The sequence below is a fragment of the Patella vulgata genome, chromosome 1 (assembly GCF_932274485.2).
Source record: "Patella vulgata chromosome 1, xgPatVulg1.2, whole genome shotgun sequence".
In the NCBI taxonomy this organism is placed as follows: domain Eukaryota; kingdom Metazoa; phylum Mollusca; class Gastropoda; family Patellidae; genus Patella; species Patella vulgata.
In genome coordinates, this window is record NC_065879.2 from 28,518,906 (window position 1) to 28,536,179 (window position 17,274).

A 17,274-nucleotide genomic window follows, 5' to 3' on the forward strand; every position below is an offset into this window, starting at 1 on the left:
TAGTCTAGGAAATTCTTGTACTTAAATTCAGTTCATATATGTCTAATCTACAATCCAGATAAACAGGGGCTTGATTCATAAGAATTAAGAGGGCATATTGAATTTTTTTAAAATTTTGATCATGAAACTGTGATGGGGCAGATTGAACCACTGTCAATGGGGTACTTTGAACCATGGTTCAATGTACCCCAGTGCATTATAGACTATATATCATTTGATAATTTGTTCAGCCTAGGAAATTCTTGTAGTTACAATCAGTTCATAACTACAATCCAGATAAACAAGGGCTTGATCCATTTTGTATTTTTTTAAATTTTGATCATAAAACTGTGATGTGGCAGATTGAATTGAACCACTGTCAATGGGGTACGTTGAACCACTGGTTCAATGTACCCCAGTGCATCATAGTTATATCGTTTGATAATTTGTAATGTCTTTGAAAATAAAAACAATATTAGAATATCAATTGATCCAACTCTGTAGGCCTGTCATATAAAAGGAATAAAAACTCCATGGGAGCAGTGTTCGAAACTTGGCTGTGACATTCATGGGCGCAATGGGTCTCCCTGACTAAGAGTCGCTTGTCCGCAAATCAGGCCATCCAAATTTAGACAGAATATTCGACAAATTTTGGTTTGATTCACTGCAAAAGTTGACTGGGATCCCACTATCCCACCAAACTGCCAACTTAAGTGCAATTTACGGCGATTTGTAGGAGCCTAGGAAATCCTGACTCCTGCTTGTTTCGATCATTGCACGGATGTCAAATCTGTGGATATTTGTTCTTAACTAAACATTGATTGTTTGCATATTCATTAGATCACTACGAAACAAGTGACTAGGTTTGTGATCCAAATTCCGATCTATGTTTAACATGGAATTTTTACCACTGTTCAATGTGCCCCATTATGTGGTTAAACCTGCCCCGACTATTTTGTACAACGGGGAACATTGAGAGAAGAGAGAGAGAGCTAGAGGGAGAGAGCTAGGGTTTAACGTCCACTCGACACAAACTAGGTCATTTCGAGACTTTAGCAGTGGGAGGAAGCCGGCATGCAGGGCCCGGAGAAAACCAACGAGGTTGAACAGGCGAGATTAATTAATAACGTATGACCTGCTTGTTTCGATCATTGCACGGATGTCAAATCTGTGGATATTTGTTCTTAACTAAACATTGATTGTTTGCATATTCATTAGATCACTACGAAACAAGTGACTAGGTTTGTGATCCAAATTCCGATCTATGTTTAACATGGAATTTTTACCACTGTTCAATGTGCCCCATTATGTGGTTAAACCTGCCCCGACTATTTTGTACAACGGGGAACATTGAGAGAAGAGAGAGAGAGCTAGAGGGAGAGAGCTAGGGTTTAACGTCCACTCGACACAAACTAGGTCATTTCGGGACTTTAGCAGTGGGAGGAAGCCGGCATGCAGGGCACGGAGAAAACCAACGAGGTTGAACAGGCGAGATTAATTAATAACGTATGACCGAGATTATGAGTTATTATTCATTAGTCCTACCACTTTATGGTAATTTTAATGGGGAAAAATCATTTCTAAATTTTCGACATACAAAGCAGTGGGGTCGAGATTTTTATAAGATTTTTGCCTGCAATGACATTAAATATTTTTATCTATACCAACATTAAGATATTGTTTAATATGGGCCAACTTATATCTTGTTTCTTAATCAGTTATATACTTAAAGATGTAGTTAAAAATCGTTTTAAAAAATAAAATGCTTATAGATCTAGTTAAAAATCGTTTTTGTTCTACCTGAACATGGCTCAATTTCAATATCTGTACGAAAAATCACGTTTTTAGCTTGTGGACCCTACAGATCAAGGCATGGACCTTATAATACATTATAATGTATTATAAGGTCCATGATCAAGGTCACAATTTTTAACCCAAAGATTGTCCCCTGATTGTACGAAAAATCACGTTTTTAGCTTGTGGACCCTATAGAGGTCATAATTTTTATCCGATTTAAAACACCGTTTGAATATATCACCGTTACCAGGATGGTTGAGTTCCTTTCGATATTCGCACATATCGGACCGTAACTTCCTGAATTATGGCCCCTGATTGTACAAAAAATCGCGTTTTTAGCTTCAGGTCCCTCTAGAAATCACAATTATTATCCTATTTATACAAACGTTCAAATATATCACCGTTACACCGTAATTTTGGCTGAGTTTGAATTTCGTGAAAATCGGACTAAAACTGCCGGACGCGAATAGTATAACATCTGGTATATCAAAGTTGTGGTCCCTCTAGAGGTCACAATTTTGATCCGATTTTGAAGAAACTTGAAATACATGTTTATAACTCAATCAATTTTAAGTCTTCAGTTGAATCTTTCTTTGCTCTCTAACTTGATCAATGTTCATTGGGTTTTTTGATGCGTGGTCTTGTCAGTGCTGTAGGACGGAGAGCCTGACAAGGGACAACGTATAGTTGTTCGAATAGGATTTAAAAAAAACGAGGTCCCGTGTCCGGAATCGAAATGAAGTTGGATCTACGGTGGCTCAGTGAGTAGGTGTTTGCTCTCTAACTTCATCAATTAAGTTCATGGTGATTTTTCTGGCGATGTTCACCCTTGTCAGTGGTGTAGTACAGAGAGCCTGACAAGGGACACCGTATAGTCATTCGGATGGAATAGAAATAACCGAGATCCCGTGTCCGGAATTTAATTGGAGTGAGAGCTACGGTGGCTCATCAAAATTCTCCGGGGTTTTTTCGGTCGGGGTTCCTGCTTGTAAGTGGTATAGGGCAGAAGGCCTGTTAAGGGACAACGTATAGTCGTTCGAATGGTATAAATAAAAAATCGAGGATCCTTGTCCGGAATGAAAATGAAGTGGGGGCTTCACTGCTACAGTGGCTCTGTGAGTAGGACGTTTGCTCTCTAACTCCATCAAAGTGCATCGGGATTTTTCTAAAGATGTCCATCCTTGTAGGTTGTACCTAAACATATCAATAATATCCAAAAATAGGGTTAGGACAGGCTCACCGTACATACATATTCTTCACGAACTTTCTATTGCATTATCGAGTTATCGCACCTCGAAGTTTACAGCATCCAGATTCGAGGTGAAGTTCATGGTTTCAGTAAACAAAGCTACGTCCACGCTAAATCAAAAAACACCTAAAGGGTCTTTATAAGTAGGAGGAAACCGGAGAACCCGGGGAAACCCCACAGGGTTGGACAAGCGACCTACCCCTTGTCACGTACAAGCGGGGAATCGATACCGCGCCAGTTGATTCAATGACAGTCCTTATGATCAAATGCGAACATGTTAACCATTCGGCTACCAAAACCCATACTGTTCTTCTCTAACTGAGCTAATGATAGCGAATATACGCCATGCAGTGTGCTACGAGAGCCCACTCTTATTTTGAATTCCCACGGTAAAGTGTTCTTGTAAGTGGACGCCATGTGTGTGAAAGAGAGAAAGACTCGACACAAACCAGGTCATTCTGAGACTAACAATTTTATTTCAATGATTTGCTTGCGTTTAATGGTCTTTAGCAGTGGCGGAAATTCAGAGAACCTGGAGAAAACACACACGGTTGGACAGACGACCCTAATCATTGTCACGTTCAAGCGACGAAATGAAACCGAGCCACTTGAATCAATGACAGACCCCACCCATCTAAACGACTACACATTATCCATTGCCAGGCCCTCCGTCCTGAACAACAGACAAGGGTGGACATCTTTAGAAAAATCCTGATGCACTTGGATGGAGCCCTCGACTTTTCGATTCTGAAATGTCTGCAACAGGCTTCCATATAAAATGGAGGATACTACTCGTAAAATTTTTAACAGGCGGCGAACAAAAACTTCTTCAGTTGACAAGGAACTTGGGGTCCATATTGATGGTGAGAAAAAAGATCAAGAAACATCACTTCGGTTGTATCTTCACTTAATGTTAGACTGTGCATGCGGTGGGGGGGGGGCTCCTGCTTTGTAAAATTGTTAAAAAAGAAGCAGGGGCCAATACCGATGATGTTGCCAAGCGATAGGCCTACTCCCGCGAATTTGGTACTATTTGAGAGAGAGAAATCAGCATTTAGGGAGACATCACACATGTAACGTAGAGCGTTCACATTCCAAAGCAATGCCTTGAACAATTAGAAACAGAAGTGATATTGTAGTTTCTATGTTAAATTATGATATTGTGGGCCGGGGGTGACTTCTAGCAACTAATACAGGTTTTAAAATTTTATACCTTTTGTGACACGTTGGTCAACTTTCAAACTTAAAATCATTTTGTAGTACAAAAAAACACAAACTTTACCGTAGACCACAATCTTTTTGAGTATTTTGACTGGTTGTCCAATCGAAAATGGTATTGAGAGTTGCGCTAATTTGGAAACTCGGGTATACCTAGATCCATTCGAAGGTATAGCGAAATGGAAAACTTTTCTGCAAACCCCCTTCCGCTACCTCCCTATGCCACAGTGCTTTTGATTCCTTAAAATGCCCTGATTTACAGCATTTAAATCATTGTTTAAATGTTTCAGTGATAACCCAACAATAACAGAAAATGTTTTAAATCAAATTTCGCAAAACTGTAACCTGTAGGTATATTACATGGTGTTGGACGGCAGGTTGATCGAGGAACTGGAGCGGAACAATAAGATCTTGTTCTGTTTTTAAGAAATTAACCAATCAGTTGAGATAAAATATGTGAGATTTATAGTATGTATTTATATTTGCACAACTATTACTTACTGTTCCATATTAATATAATATGATTAAAGTTATAAAACAATCAGTGTTTAAGCCTCATTAAAAGAAATTTAAAGATAGATTGCCAGGTAACGAAACATATGCCCTTAGCAGCTTAATCGTCCGGCAAGACAAATGAAATGAAATGAAATGGAGTTTAACGTCCTACTGTTCTGTTCCTAACCTGGGCTAATGAAGACGGGCATACGCCATACAGTGTGCTATGAGGGAAATTTTGCTCGGACAGCGGCACTACGGCCTACTCTTATATCAAATTCCAACTGCCAAGGGATCTTTTACGTGCACGCCAATGTGTACACGGGACCTCGGTTTTTCGTCCCATCCGAATGACTAGACAGCTTTCCTTGTCAGCACCTCCGTCCTGCATCACTGACAAGGGAGAACCACGCCGGAAAATCTGGATGAACTTTCCCGGCCAATGCAGGGATCGAACACCCGACCTCCAGGCTAGCGAGCTAGCGCCTTACCCACTAAGTTAGTGATCCCCCCGGCAAGACAAGGGTTGCCACATATTCATGCTTTTATAAGTAATAGGAGCATTTACAAGACACTGATATCAATTTCATACAGATCACAAGGTTTTAACGTTTAACAAAGGCCATTAGTGTAGAAGTTATGAACAGAATTTTATACAAGAGGATTTATAGTTTTCCTAATCTCACCTATGCATTTAAATTTGATACAGATTGGATGATTACTTTTGTCATTAGATTGTTCACAAGGGGTTCAACAAAATGAAGCAAGGGCCATAACTTTAGAAGTAACGGAAATAGCTGAAATTCTATAAGGTTCTTCGCTTTACTAATCTAAATAATACATATAAATTTCATACAGATCGGATGATAGTGTTCACAAATTTCGACAAAGTGAAACAAGGGCCATAAATCTAGAAGTAATTAACAGAAATTGTTGAAATTCAATTGGCTTCTTCGTTTTATTGATCTTAGTTAACTAAGCAATGCATATAAATTTCAGACATATTGGATGATAATTTTTGTTTTGGATTGAGCATTCACAAGGTTAAACAAAGTCATTAATGGAAATTGTTGAAATTCAATAAGCTTCTTTGATTTAATGATCTAAATAATTGATATGAATTTCATACAGATCAGATGATAACTTTTGTCGATAGAGTGTTAAAAAGGTTCAAAAAATGAAACAAGGGCCATAACTCTAGACGTTATCGGAAATTCAATAAGCTTCTCCATTTTATTAATTTAAATGATGCATTTAATAAAGATCGGATGATAATTTAAGTCATTAGAGCATTCACTGGGTTTAATAAACTAAAACAAGGTCCATAACTCTACAAGTAATTAACATACATTGAGATTAAATAGGATTCTTGGCTCACTAATGTAAACAATATATATAAATTTGAAACTGATATAATAATAAATGTAGTCTGTAGAGTGTTCACAAGAAGTTGTGGACGGTGAACGGACAGGAGGTAACAGCATGATACCATGGACCGAATATACACGGTCCATGATAATACAACAACACTTCCATGTGTGCGTATAAAAAAAGGTTTAACGTCCTACTTTTTAAAGTTAACTGGCCCCAAAGCATCGACCAATAAAATTGCTTAGCTCTGTTTAGCTTTAGCTCGAAATGTTAATCATTGAACTCAGTCAAGACATTCACCTAATGAACATCAAAATCAAGTTTCAATATTCTACCTCAATTAAAAGCAGAGTTGTTAAGTTCCAAAGTCTTGACCAATCAAATTGCTTATCGATCCTTAGCCTAAGCAGAAAATTCGCATCATCAAACTTAATCAAGGTAATGATATAATGAATCTATACTCAGAGTTTCATCACTCTCACTTAATTAAAACCAAAATTATTGGCCCTAAAGCATCAACCAATCAGATTGCTTATCTCTGGTTGCCGCAGACAATGTTTATCATCAAACTCCATCAAGGCATTCACCTAATGAACGCCTACACCAAGTTTGAACATTCTACCTCAACTAGAGAAGAGTTGTTGTGTTTCAAAGTCTCGACCAATCAAATTGCTTATCGCTCTGCTTACCCTAAGCAGAAAATGCTTATTATCGAACTTAGTCCAGGTAATGATGTAAAAAAAAACTATATACCAAATTTCATCAATCTCACTTAATTAGAACTAAAGTTATCGTGTCCCAAAGCATCAACCAATCAAATTTCTTGTCTCTGCTTATTCTAAGCAGAAAATGCTCATCTTCGAACTCCATCCAGGCATTCACCTAATAAACACCTACACCAAGTTTGAACATTCTAGCTCAATTAGATGGAGAGTTATTGTGTTCCAAAGTCTCGACCAATCAAATTGCTTATCGCTCTGCTTACCCTGAGTAGAAAATGCCCATTATCGAACTTAGTCAAGGTAATGATATAATGAAACTATACACCAAGTTCCATCACTCTCACTTAATTAGAACTAAAGTTATCGTGTCCCAAAGCATCAACCAATCAAATTGCTTATCTCTGCTTACCCTAAGCAAAAAATGCTCATCTTCGAACTCCATCAAGGCATTGACCTAATAAACACCTACACTAAGTTTGAACATTCTAGCTCAATTAGAAAGAGTTATTGTGTCCCAAAAAGTGTGACGGACAGACAGACGGAGGGACAGACAGACGGCCGAACCCATTTTAATAGTATAGGGCAGACAGACATCAGAAGTATACATAAGTAATTTAATGTGTCACTGGTGACTGTAAGTGTAACTTTGTCTAACTGTTGTCGTTGAATAGTTATAATAATAATAAAATTTATCAGCAATGTAATTGAATGGTCTGCAGTAGGTATTTTAGAACTATGCTCGTCACCTTTTTTGTTCAAGGGGGGGGGGGGGACCTGCCCCTGACTAGCTACACTTGTGGTAACTGCATTAACACAGAACAGATTTAACTCTCTTCATATTGGAGTCATCTAATGCCATCGAGAGTGTCTAATGTCTAATTAATAATTTATATAACATTTAAGGCCGAAACAAAGATCTGCAATGGGCGGACATAGCTCTTGCATAAAATAATTATTTTAAATTATGCTGTTATCTATGACATGCGAAATCATTAAAGAAAGCACCCTGAACTTTGGGGGCGGTAAAAAAAGATAAGATCAATTTTATAGGAACCCTGCGTATTTTTTGAAAATATTACTTATGATTTGTTTTCAGAAAGATTTGATTTTGCTTATGTCAGCAATAATGTCGACTTGGGGCTCTAACTTTCAAATATTTCGATACATAAAACTTTAATTACTTTCATACAGAAATAATCTCTGCATAACTAAATAAGAAATGACACAAAAGTTGTATAATATAAGGTCAGCACTGTCAAACCTACACATAATTGAGTATTGTTATATGCTACATGTACCCAATTCCCTCGCCACTGGTTACAAATCTAGAGATACCCACCGCCCCCCCCCCCCTCCACCTACTGTGAAGAAAATAGTCAGAGGACAGACAGAAGTGATGACATATACCCCCCATTTTTTAAATATTGGGGGGGGGGATGGATGGTCGAATGGTTAGCATCTGCGCGCTGTATCATAAGGTCTGTCATTGAGTCAACTGCCGTGGTTTCGATTCCCGAGTTGTACTTGACAAGGAGTAGGATCGCCTGTCCAACATCGTGGGATTTCTCCGGGTCCTCAGGTTTCCTCCCACTGTCGAGTAGACGTTAAACCCCATTTTTCTCTCTCTCTTTTAAATATCAAAATAAAAAGTATTTAAAAGAAAGATATTATAATTTTTGAACCGTGCATCTGATTCAATTCAAGTCTGAATTGTGCATTTCAATGACCAAATTCTGCAATTCAGATAGGGCAGACTTCAGTACATAACCTGACAAATCCTAATTAAAACAAATTTTACTTCTATGTACCTATGAAGGGAGATCATATTCAACTCATACTCTTCTTTACCATAAACTTGCACAAAAATCAAATTACATGTACAATAAGTAAGCAACATCCAGTTCCAGAGTTCAAACTCAAATTAATGTTTGTTACACAATTACTATAAATGAAATAAGTCTATGAATTCATTTTTTCTTAAAAAGAAACACTGACGTTTTATATATAGTATGATATTATACACAATATACAATTTGGTATAAACAATTGACTTGATACAAATGGAATATTTCTCTGCTGCCTAATGAAAACGTGCCATTAGCCATCTAATGGTGGTCCTAGATAAATCATGGAAACTTCTGTATTGCCATAAACCGCTGAGGCTGCTGGGTATAAATGTGTGTCTGGTAAACCTCTAAATGCAACACCTGAAATATGAAAGACATACTTTAACTTTTCTTCTTTATCAATAATTGTTTCCAAAGTTCCAAGGTTTCAAATAAATCGAGAAAACAAGTGCCATATGTAAAAAAAAAATCTCCAAATATAGTGATAATTATGCCACTATATTTATATGACAATTCTTACTTACTTTTTCCGTTACCATTACTAAATAAACAGCCATATTATAAGTTTTATCCATTTAAAGTAGACTTGAAATACACTGAAACTGACACCACCCTACTCGCTCCCCACCCAGATATTTTTCAGTGCTATATGCCTACTGTATATACTTGCTCTTGATTTAAAATTAGTCACTCTACTGACCTTTTTCTGGCAGATTAACAGCCTGGATTATCAAGACTATTTATAGAGACATTTTGGAAAAATCACTGGATAGTGGCACATAAACTATTATTTTACTATTCTTATAAACTGTGTGAACCAGCCAAAATAAATAGATGACATTCACTAATTACTTGCTCATTTATCTTTCTGAATAGCATCGTGCAATCAAATTGCCTTATACCAGTGATTCTCAAACAGTGTGCCGCAAGATCTTCCTAAATGTGAGGTGAAATTTTGAACGGCACACTAAGAAAATGCGGAAAAACCATGTGATCCCACTTGAGTTTTCACTTGTGTCCACTAATAAGTTCATAGCTGTGTTTTTCTTTATTTAGTTTGAGTCATTCTATGTGTCTATGACTAGTCTCTATTTACGGTTGTATGCTGTCTGACTTACCATGTTTTTATTTTATAAAATTCAAATATTTTTCCTATATATTAAGCCAGTTGTGCTGCTATTTTTTTATGTGTTCCAAGGTGTGCTATTGGCGAAAAAAGGTTGAGAACCACTGCTTTATACCACAAAGTCTCTTCACTCTCACTCAATTAGAATCAGGGTTTTGTGTCCCAAAGTATTTACAAATTCAACTAATGAACACCTGCACCAATTTTGAACACTTTACCTACTAACATGTACTTAGTTGTAGTACAACCTACACTACATTTAGAAGCAGAGTGATTGTGATCCAAATTCTCAACTAATCACATCGCTTGTATCTACTTAGCCTAAATAGAAATCGCTCATCATTGAACTTTGTCAAAGTATTGATGCAGCATAATAAAACCCACACACCAATTTTCATCACTATTAGTATTACACAATTACAACTGTAGTGATCATATTCAAAAGTCTCAACCAATTAAATTACTTATCTTTAAGATACATTATGGGAGATTTTTTATAGAGAATTGGCCATTCTTGCTATAAGTTCAAAAGTAGATGATGAAAGAAGAATATATTGAAAATTTCAGTCAAATTACTTTATTCTGAACATAGTTATCATCGTTGTAATATTTGACTAGAAATGGTAGTGAAATGTGCCTTCACCTTGGCCGATCGTTTGATTGACTACATATCTCGATTATCAAGTAAAGTTTTCAATGGCACGTGGAAACGCTCTACAGCGGCCTCGCTAAGTACACTCTATCATTTAGCCTCGATCTAACTGAAATATTCTCATCAGGATGCGCCATATTTGAATTAATTAATAAGTGAAATCCTATTTAAATCCGAGCTGTAGCCGAGCCATCCGTGGGTCTACAGAGTTGATTTTGGGCTTGTTGTTTAAATAAAGATCTAATTTATATTTTCTATAACATCTGAAGCCTAAATTAAGACTTGCAATAATCAGATTTTACTCTTGCATAATGTATGTTTAATTGAGCGTACATGTAGAAGAGGATGCTCATCAAGTTTGAACATTCAACCTCAATTACACATGTAACCAGAATCAATGTGTCCCAAAAGAAATGAAATGGTGTTTAATGTCCTACTGTTCTGCTCCAAACTGGGCTAATGAGAGAGAGAGAGAGAGAGAAATGGGGTTTAACATCCAAACTCGACACAAATTAGGTCATTTCGGGACTAACACATGGTTCAATTTTTTTTCCACTAATTCGCTTGCGCGTAGGGGTCTTTAGCAGTGGGAGGAAACTGAAGGACCTGGAGAAAACCCATGGGGATGGACAGGAGCCTGGACTAATGAAGAAAGGCATATGCCATACAGTGCGCTATGAGGTAAATTTTATCGAATTTAAACTGCCATGGGATCTTTTAGGTGCACGCCAATGTTTACATGGGACCTCGTTTTTTTGTCCCATCCAAACGACTAGACAGCTATCCTTGTCATCCCGTCCGTCCCAAAAGGTGTGACCGACAGACAGACATAATACAGATGTATAAACCCATTCTAAAAGTCCCTGCGTTCTTAAAACGGCACACAACAGTACACAAACAATAATATTTTCTGTCAACAGTGTGATCATTGGATTTCTTAGGGCTTTATCATTTGATAGATGTAAAGAGAATTCCACATGCACAGCAGTTTCCACGCTAATACTAGCTGCCTGGAGCTGTTCAGAAGTTAAGTCAGGGGCGTAAAAATAATTTTGAATCCACTAGCCCAGGGCTAGTAGTCTACTGTCAGGCACTAGCCCGGCATTAATATTCACTAGTCCATAGTTGGACAAGGTACAAGATTTAATCTTCAATATTTGGGCATATGTTTTGTTGCCTGCCAACCTATCTTTTTTAATAAAGGTTGTAGACTTGATTGCCTAATAATTATAGATGTATACGGCTACTCGGTTAACCAGTTACGGTTCGGTTGCACTGGTGAAACGGTTCAAAAAACTACAAACCGATATTCGTTTTCATATCATATCTGACCTTCAAAACCAGGAATGGTAGCCACAACAATGTTTTCTTTCACTAAAGACCATATAAATACTTCATTAGCACATGTCATTTGTAATATATCACGGTAAATTAACGTCCTTTAATTCCTGCTCGAAGATTTGTATATGTTACGTTATTATTAGCACTTACTGCAAAGCACGAGATAGCCTCGACTGACTAAAAATTAATCGTTTTACCATATTTATTTACCTGGTCACTCTATAAAGAGTCACAAAATGAAACATGAAATGAAATGAAATGGGGTTTAACGTCCTACTGTTCTGCTCCTATACTGGGCTAATGAAGACGGACATACGCCATACAGTGCGCTATGAGGGAAACTTTGCCCGGGCAGCGGCACTATCGCCTCCTCTTATATCAAATTCCAACTGCCAGGGGATCTTTTACGTGCATTCTAATATATACAAGGGACCTCAGTTTTTCGTCTCATCCAAAGGACTAAACAGCTGTCCTTGTCAGGCCCTCAAATCAGTTTGATGTGCTGATATAACATTAAAATAGACAAGATAGTAAAACTGTTTATATTATCACTTGAGTGCCATGCTGTGCGCCGATAGGGCCAAAGTTGACAACACACGGGTCACTAGATCCATTCAATCTGATGAACAAATTCTTTTTAACTTGACATTCAATACACCAATCTTCATCAAAAAAATAGAATAAGCTTTTTGAACGAGACAGTAGATTTAGAGACACGATTCTTGCAAGAGCTCCTATTCAGGAGCAAGTGTTGACAAGACACTATAATGAGACTATAATCGACCAAAATAATTGATGCACTGATCAGATTTCACAATAAATTCAGATAATATTTTCACAATGTTTATTTCGTCCATTAGGGCATAGGTATACATGTATACCCCAGAAAAGGGCAGGGTACCATTTGTATTGTGACCTCTAGAGGGACCATAAGCTAAAAACGTGATTTTTTGTACATTCAAGGGCCATAATTCAGGAATATACAATCCGATACACGCGAATATCGAAAGGAACTAAGATCTTTGGGTTATAAACATGTATTTCAACTTTCATCAAAATCGGATCAAAATTGTGACCTCTAGAGAGTCCACAACCTTGATTTACCAAATGTTCACACTATTTGTGTACGAGGGTCGGCCATTTTGTCCAGCAGTTTTGGCCTGATTTTCACGAAATTCGACGTCAACAAACATTATGGTGTAACGGTGATATAATAGAACGTTTTTTTAAATCGAATAATAATTGTGACGTCTAGAGGGACCACAAGCTAAAAAAGCGATTTTTCGTACAACCAGAGGCCATAATTCAGGAAGTTACCAATCGATATGCCCGAATATTGAAATGAACTAAGATCTTTGGTTATAAACTTGCATTTCAAGTTTCAACAAAATCGGACCAAAATTGTGGCCTCTAGAGGGTCCACAATTTTGATATACCAGATGTTTACACTATTTGTGAACGAGGGGCGGCCATTTTGCCCCTCAGTTTCGTTCCGGTCTTTAGGGTGTAACGGTGATATATTCAATGTTTTTTGTAAAACAGTTAAAAATTGTGACCTCTATGTGGTCCGCAAGCTAAAAACGCGATTTTTTTGTACAATCAGGGGCCATGATTCAAGAAGTTATGGTCCGATATGCGCTAATATCGAAAGGAACTGAGATCTGTGGGTTATAAACATGCATTTCAAGTTTCATCAAAATCAGATGATAATTGTGACCTCCAGAGGGTCCACAACCCTGATACTCAATATTTTGACACTATTTGCGAACGAGGGGCAGCCATTTTGTCTGTCAGTTTCGGTCCGATTTTTACGAAATTTGAACTCAACCATTCTTAGGGTGTAACAGTGATATTTTCACACGTTTTTTTGAATCGGATAAAAATTGTGACCTCTATGTGGTCCACAAACTAAAGACGCGATTTTTTCGTACAATCAGGGGCCATAATTCAGGAAGGTTATGGTCCGATATGCGCGAATATTAACTGAGATCTGTTAATTACAAACAAACATTACAAGTTTAAACCAAATCGGATAAAAATTGTGACCTCTACAGTGTTCACAAACTAAAAATGTAATCCATGAAGTTACAGTCTGAGATCTTAGGGTGATAAAATTATATTTCAAGTTTCATTGAAATTGGAAAAAAATTGTGACCTGTAGAGTGTTCACAAACAAATGTGGACGGACATGAGCGACGACAATATACGTCCACATGAAAATGTAGGCGTATAAAAATGAGTATAAATAAATTGTTCAACTCGCCTAAAAATTCAAAATTTTTTTCAAATGCTAAGGATTTATCTTCACAGTCTAAAATAACTTTTATTTTTTCTCCTACCTGCAAAATGAAATGAAAAAAATATGATAGATTAAAATACACTAAATATTGATTTTGTTGAATGAGGTATACCAGGTAATTAAACATACAATTCTAATTCTAGCTATTCATGTTTATGAATATAATATTCATTCTATTAAAACTATTTTCTTATAAGATATTCATGCACTGATGGAAGACGGAAGTACATGTATGTGTGTGCTGGTTGACACAAACATAATCCTCTCACACAAAATCAAATTTGCCTCAACATGCAGCTTGTGCCATTCTTCCCCGCAAACACAACAGCAGTGGGGCATTTGAATGCAAACTCTTTTTGAAAAAAAAGAAGTCAAAAAGCTAATCAGTTGACCTACATGTACATGTATAATGTATAATAATTAAAGTTATAAGCTTTTACAAACAAATATTAATATTAGTTAACTTGTCTACATGTAAAAAAAAGACAGCTCAATACAGTTCAGTAATAACATGTACGGTCACATGATGATGGCCTACAGTTCTAATGTATTAGATCAGCACAAGTACATGGTTCATTCAAAATCATGTATTGCCCTTTTTGAACAAAAAATGAATGTTTTTGAAAATATGGGTCATCAGGTTTTTACAATCACCCACCTGTGTTCAAGAGATCATATTACAAGTATTACCCATCAACAAACAATGTCAGAAAATGTGTTTTTTGAAAGGTTTTTGTAACAGTAACAGCAATATTAGCGAAAACATATCTTTCAAGTGGCAAAAGTTTTCTTTGTATTTATTTAGGTGATTTGCTCGAACCGGGAATCTATGATTATAATGTACCTATTTAAGTCAAGCTGCATTGATTATCTATTACAACCAGATCTTTAAAATGCAGTCCTTGTGCTTTAGAGATACATTTTTCCGTTCACACTTAGGGTCTTGCAATGGTAGCGTACATGTAGAACTTATGAGACCATCTAATATAGGCAATGTCACTATCATTGATACAGTGTGTACATCTCACAGTCACAGGTGTGATCCTTCAATGCACCAGTACACATAGACATTAATACTAAGATACAACAAAAATTGGTAGTTTTGTGAATCTTATCAAAAAATATCAAGTGTTCTCTAAAGAGTAAGCATGTATGAACCAACATGTTTTAAGGCAAAATTAATGTTGGCTCATGCACACCGATTCACTACTTGTAGACATGGTGTGATAGTTTCGCATTTGGGCTCCAAAGCGGGTCCATAGATTTACTAAAAACAACTTTTATTACCCAAAACAACCTGTATTATTGTTCTTTCTTATTGTATGTATAGATGATTAATATTCTCTAAACTTACCTATTTTTTTAATGGTTCTGAAATAAGAGGAAGATCAAAGCAAGAAAGACAACTCTTATTGTTATCATAGTAGGTTTGAGATGAAATGTAAATAGAATTTTCTGATTTATAAAATAAATCATTATATTAATAAACAATTAAATTAAACAAAGATACAATTTACAAATCTGATATGACATTACTGAATTCTAAAACAAATATTATTGATTTTAACATACAAATGTTAATTTTAGTATAAAAACATTGAAATACGACTACAAATGAAGAAATAGGATTAGGAATTAAGGACTATGAATTAAGAACTAAAAATTAAGTAGGCCTACACTGAATAAAGAGCTTTTTGACCTGAACCTACTACATAACAATAAGAGTCGTCTTTCTTCCTATGATCTTCCATTTATTTCCGTTTTGTTTTTTCATAACTATTAAAAAAGAGTAAAGTTCAGGGAATATTAATCACCTATACATACAAAAAGAAAGAAAAAATCATAAGAATGTGTTGTTTTAATCAAAATACAAGTTGTTTTGAGTACCAGTATTTAAAGTTGTTTTGGGTAAATCTATGGAATACTCCAAAACTATCAATTAATAATATTAAAAAATTATGAAAAAAATCCTTAGGAAACATGTTATAAAATTTTGGAATCAAATTTTGCGGACAAGATGACATGTACCATACATAGGGCCTACAGAGTACAGGTAGACGATTTAACCAATATTCTAATTCTATACCAAAAATACAATGAAAAACCTGGTATTTTGGAGCATTGTTCAACTGGGGATAGTTGCCTTGACTATCACCATTATGAAACAAATGGTTATCCACTAAATTCCATCCCCAACTCTGGTCATCACAGCCAACTAATGGAACATAACCCTGACACTGTGTGGGAGTACCCTTTGCTGCAAGGCCTATCATAGCAACTGTTCCAAGGGGACCTTCCCACCACACTTCCCAACAATGTCTGCCCGATTTAAAACCAATCTTGCCCCTCGCTCCATCAGTACTTTGAGCAACAGGGTTCCTATGTATTGTAAAGCCATCTGGTTTTACATAAATGTTTCGTGAACAGTCATTTGGATTCCAAGAATGAAATAATGCCTTTAATTTCGCCTTGTACGTTGGTACACTACTTAAAATGTCCGATCTTAAAGCCTCTTCCGCTAATTTTCGCACACAGTGTAACCTCCAAACATCGTTATTCTCGTCATTTAAAAACCGATACCATGTCTTGCACACAAGTGAACAATTACGGAGCTCAGATATGTCTAAAAATGAAAATAATACTTCTAAGACATGCGGAGGTAATTTATTGGCAGCCATGACAGTTGTTACCGGTACCGGAAATGCGACCTGGTGCATAACCACAACGTACCGATGTCCACCGAAACATCATTTAATTAAGATGGTTTAACGCAGTTGCGTTTCACGCCGTACTTTTTATGCACAAATTGGGCTAATGAAAAGGACATACGACATGAAGTGTACCATAAAGGGAATTTTGCCCGAGCCTACTCTTCATTAAATTCTATTGAAGTCTTTTAACGTCACTTGACCTCGGTTTTTGTTCCACCCGGACAACTAGACCCTGTTCCCATCAGATCTTTACTTTTAGAGACACGAACAACCGACAAGGGAAAGCCATGATGAAAAATCCCGAATTAGAATTCAATATTATAAGTCCTTTTCAATCAATCCTAATAGGCTATCCCATTAAGACATTGTATAATCAGTAGGCTACACTCGTCGTGTATTCTAGGGTTTATAGCGCCCTTTATAATCAACAAACAAAAACATATCCTACAAGACAATCCAGCAGTAAT

The 17,274-nt window shown here is 36.5% G+C and overlaps 1 protein-coding gene across 1 annotated transcript; it reads right to left on the minus strand.

Moving 5' to 3' along the window:
* Positions 1 to 5,604: 5,604 nt before the first annotated feature.
* Positions 5,605 to 16,783, minus strand: LOC126819633 (F-box/SPRY domain-containing protein 1). The gene is made up of 3 exons (XM_050547771.2): positions 16,202 to 16,783; positions 14,061 to 14,136; positions 5,605 to 9,038 (listed from the first exon to the last, which is right to left on the minus strand). Exons 1-3 carry the CDS (start codon positions 16,772 to 16,774, stop codon positions 8,929 to 8,931), a joined length of 759 nt encoding a protein of 252 aa, XP_050403728.1. The 5' UTR covers positions 16,775 to 16,783; the 3' UTR covers positions 5,605 to 8,928.
* Between the last annotated feature and the right edge of the window lie 491 nt (positions 16,784 to 17,274).

Excerpts from the sequence above, each read along its gene's own strand:
- LOC126819633 (XM_050547771.2), bottom strand. The coding sequence starts at position 16,774 with ATGGCTGCCAATAAATTACCTCCGCATGTCTTAGAAGTATTATTTTCA. Across the intron at positions 14,137-16,201 it reads ACAATGCTCCAAAATACCAG|GTAGGAGAAAAAATAAAAGT; the intron begins GTTTTTCATTGT and ends TTCATTTTGCAG. Across the intron at positions 9,039-14,060 it reads AAAAAATTTTGAATTTTTAG|GTGTTGCATTTAGAGGTTTA; the intron begins GCGAGTTGAACA and ends TTCATATTTCAG.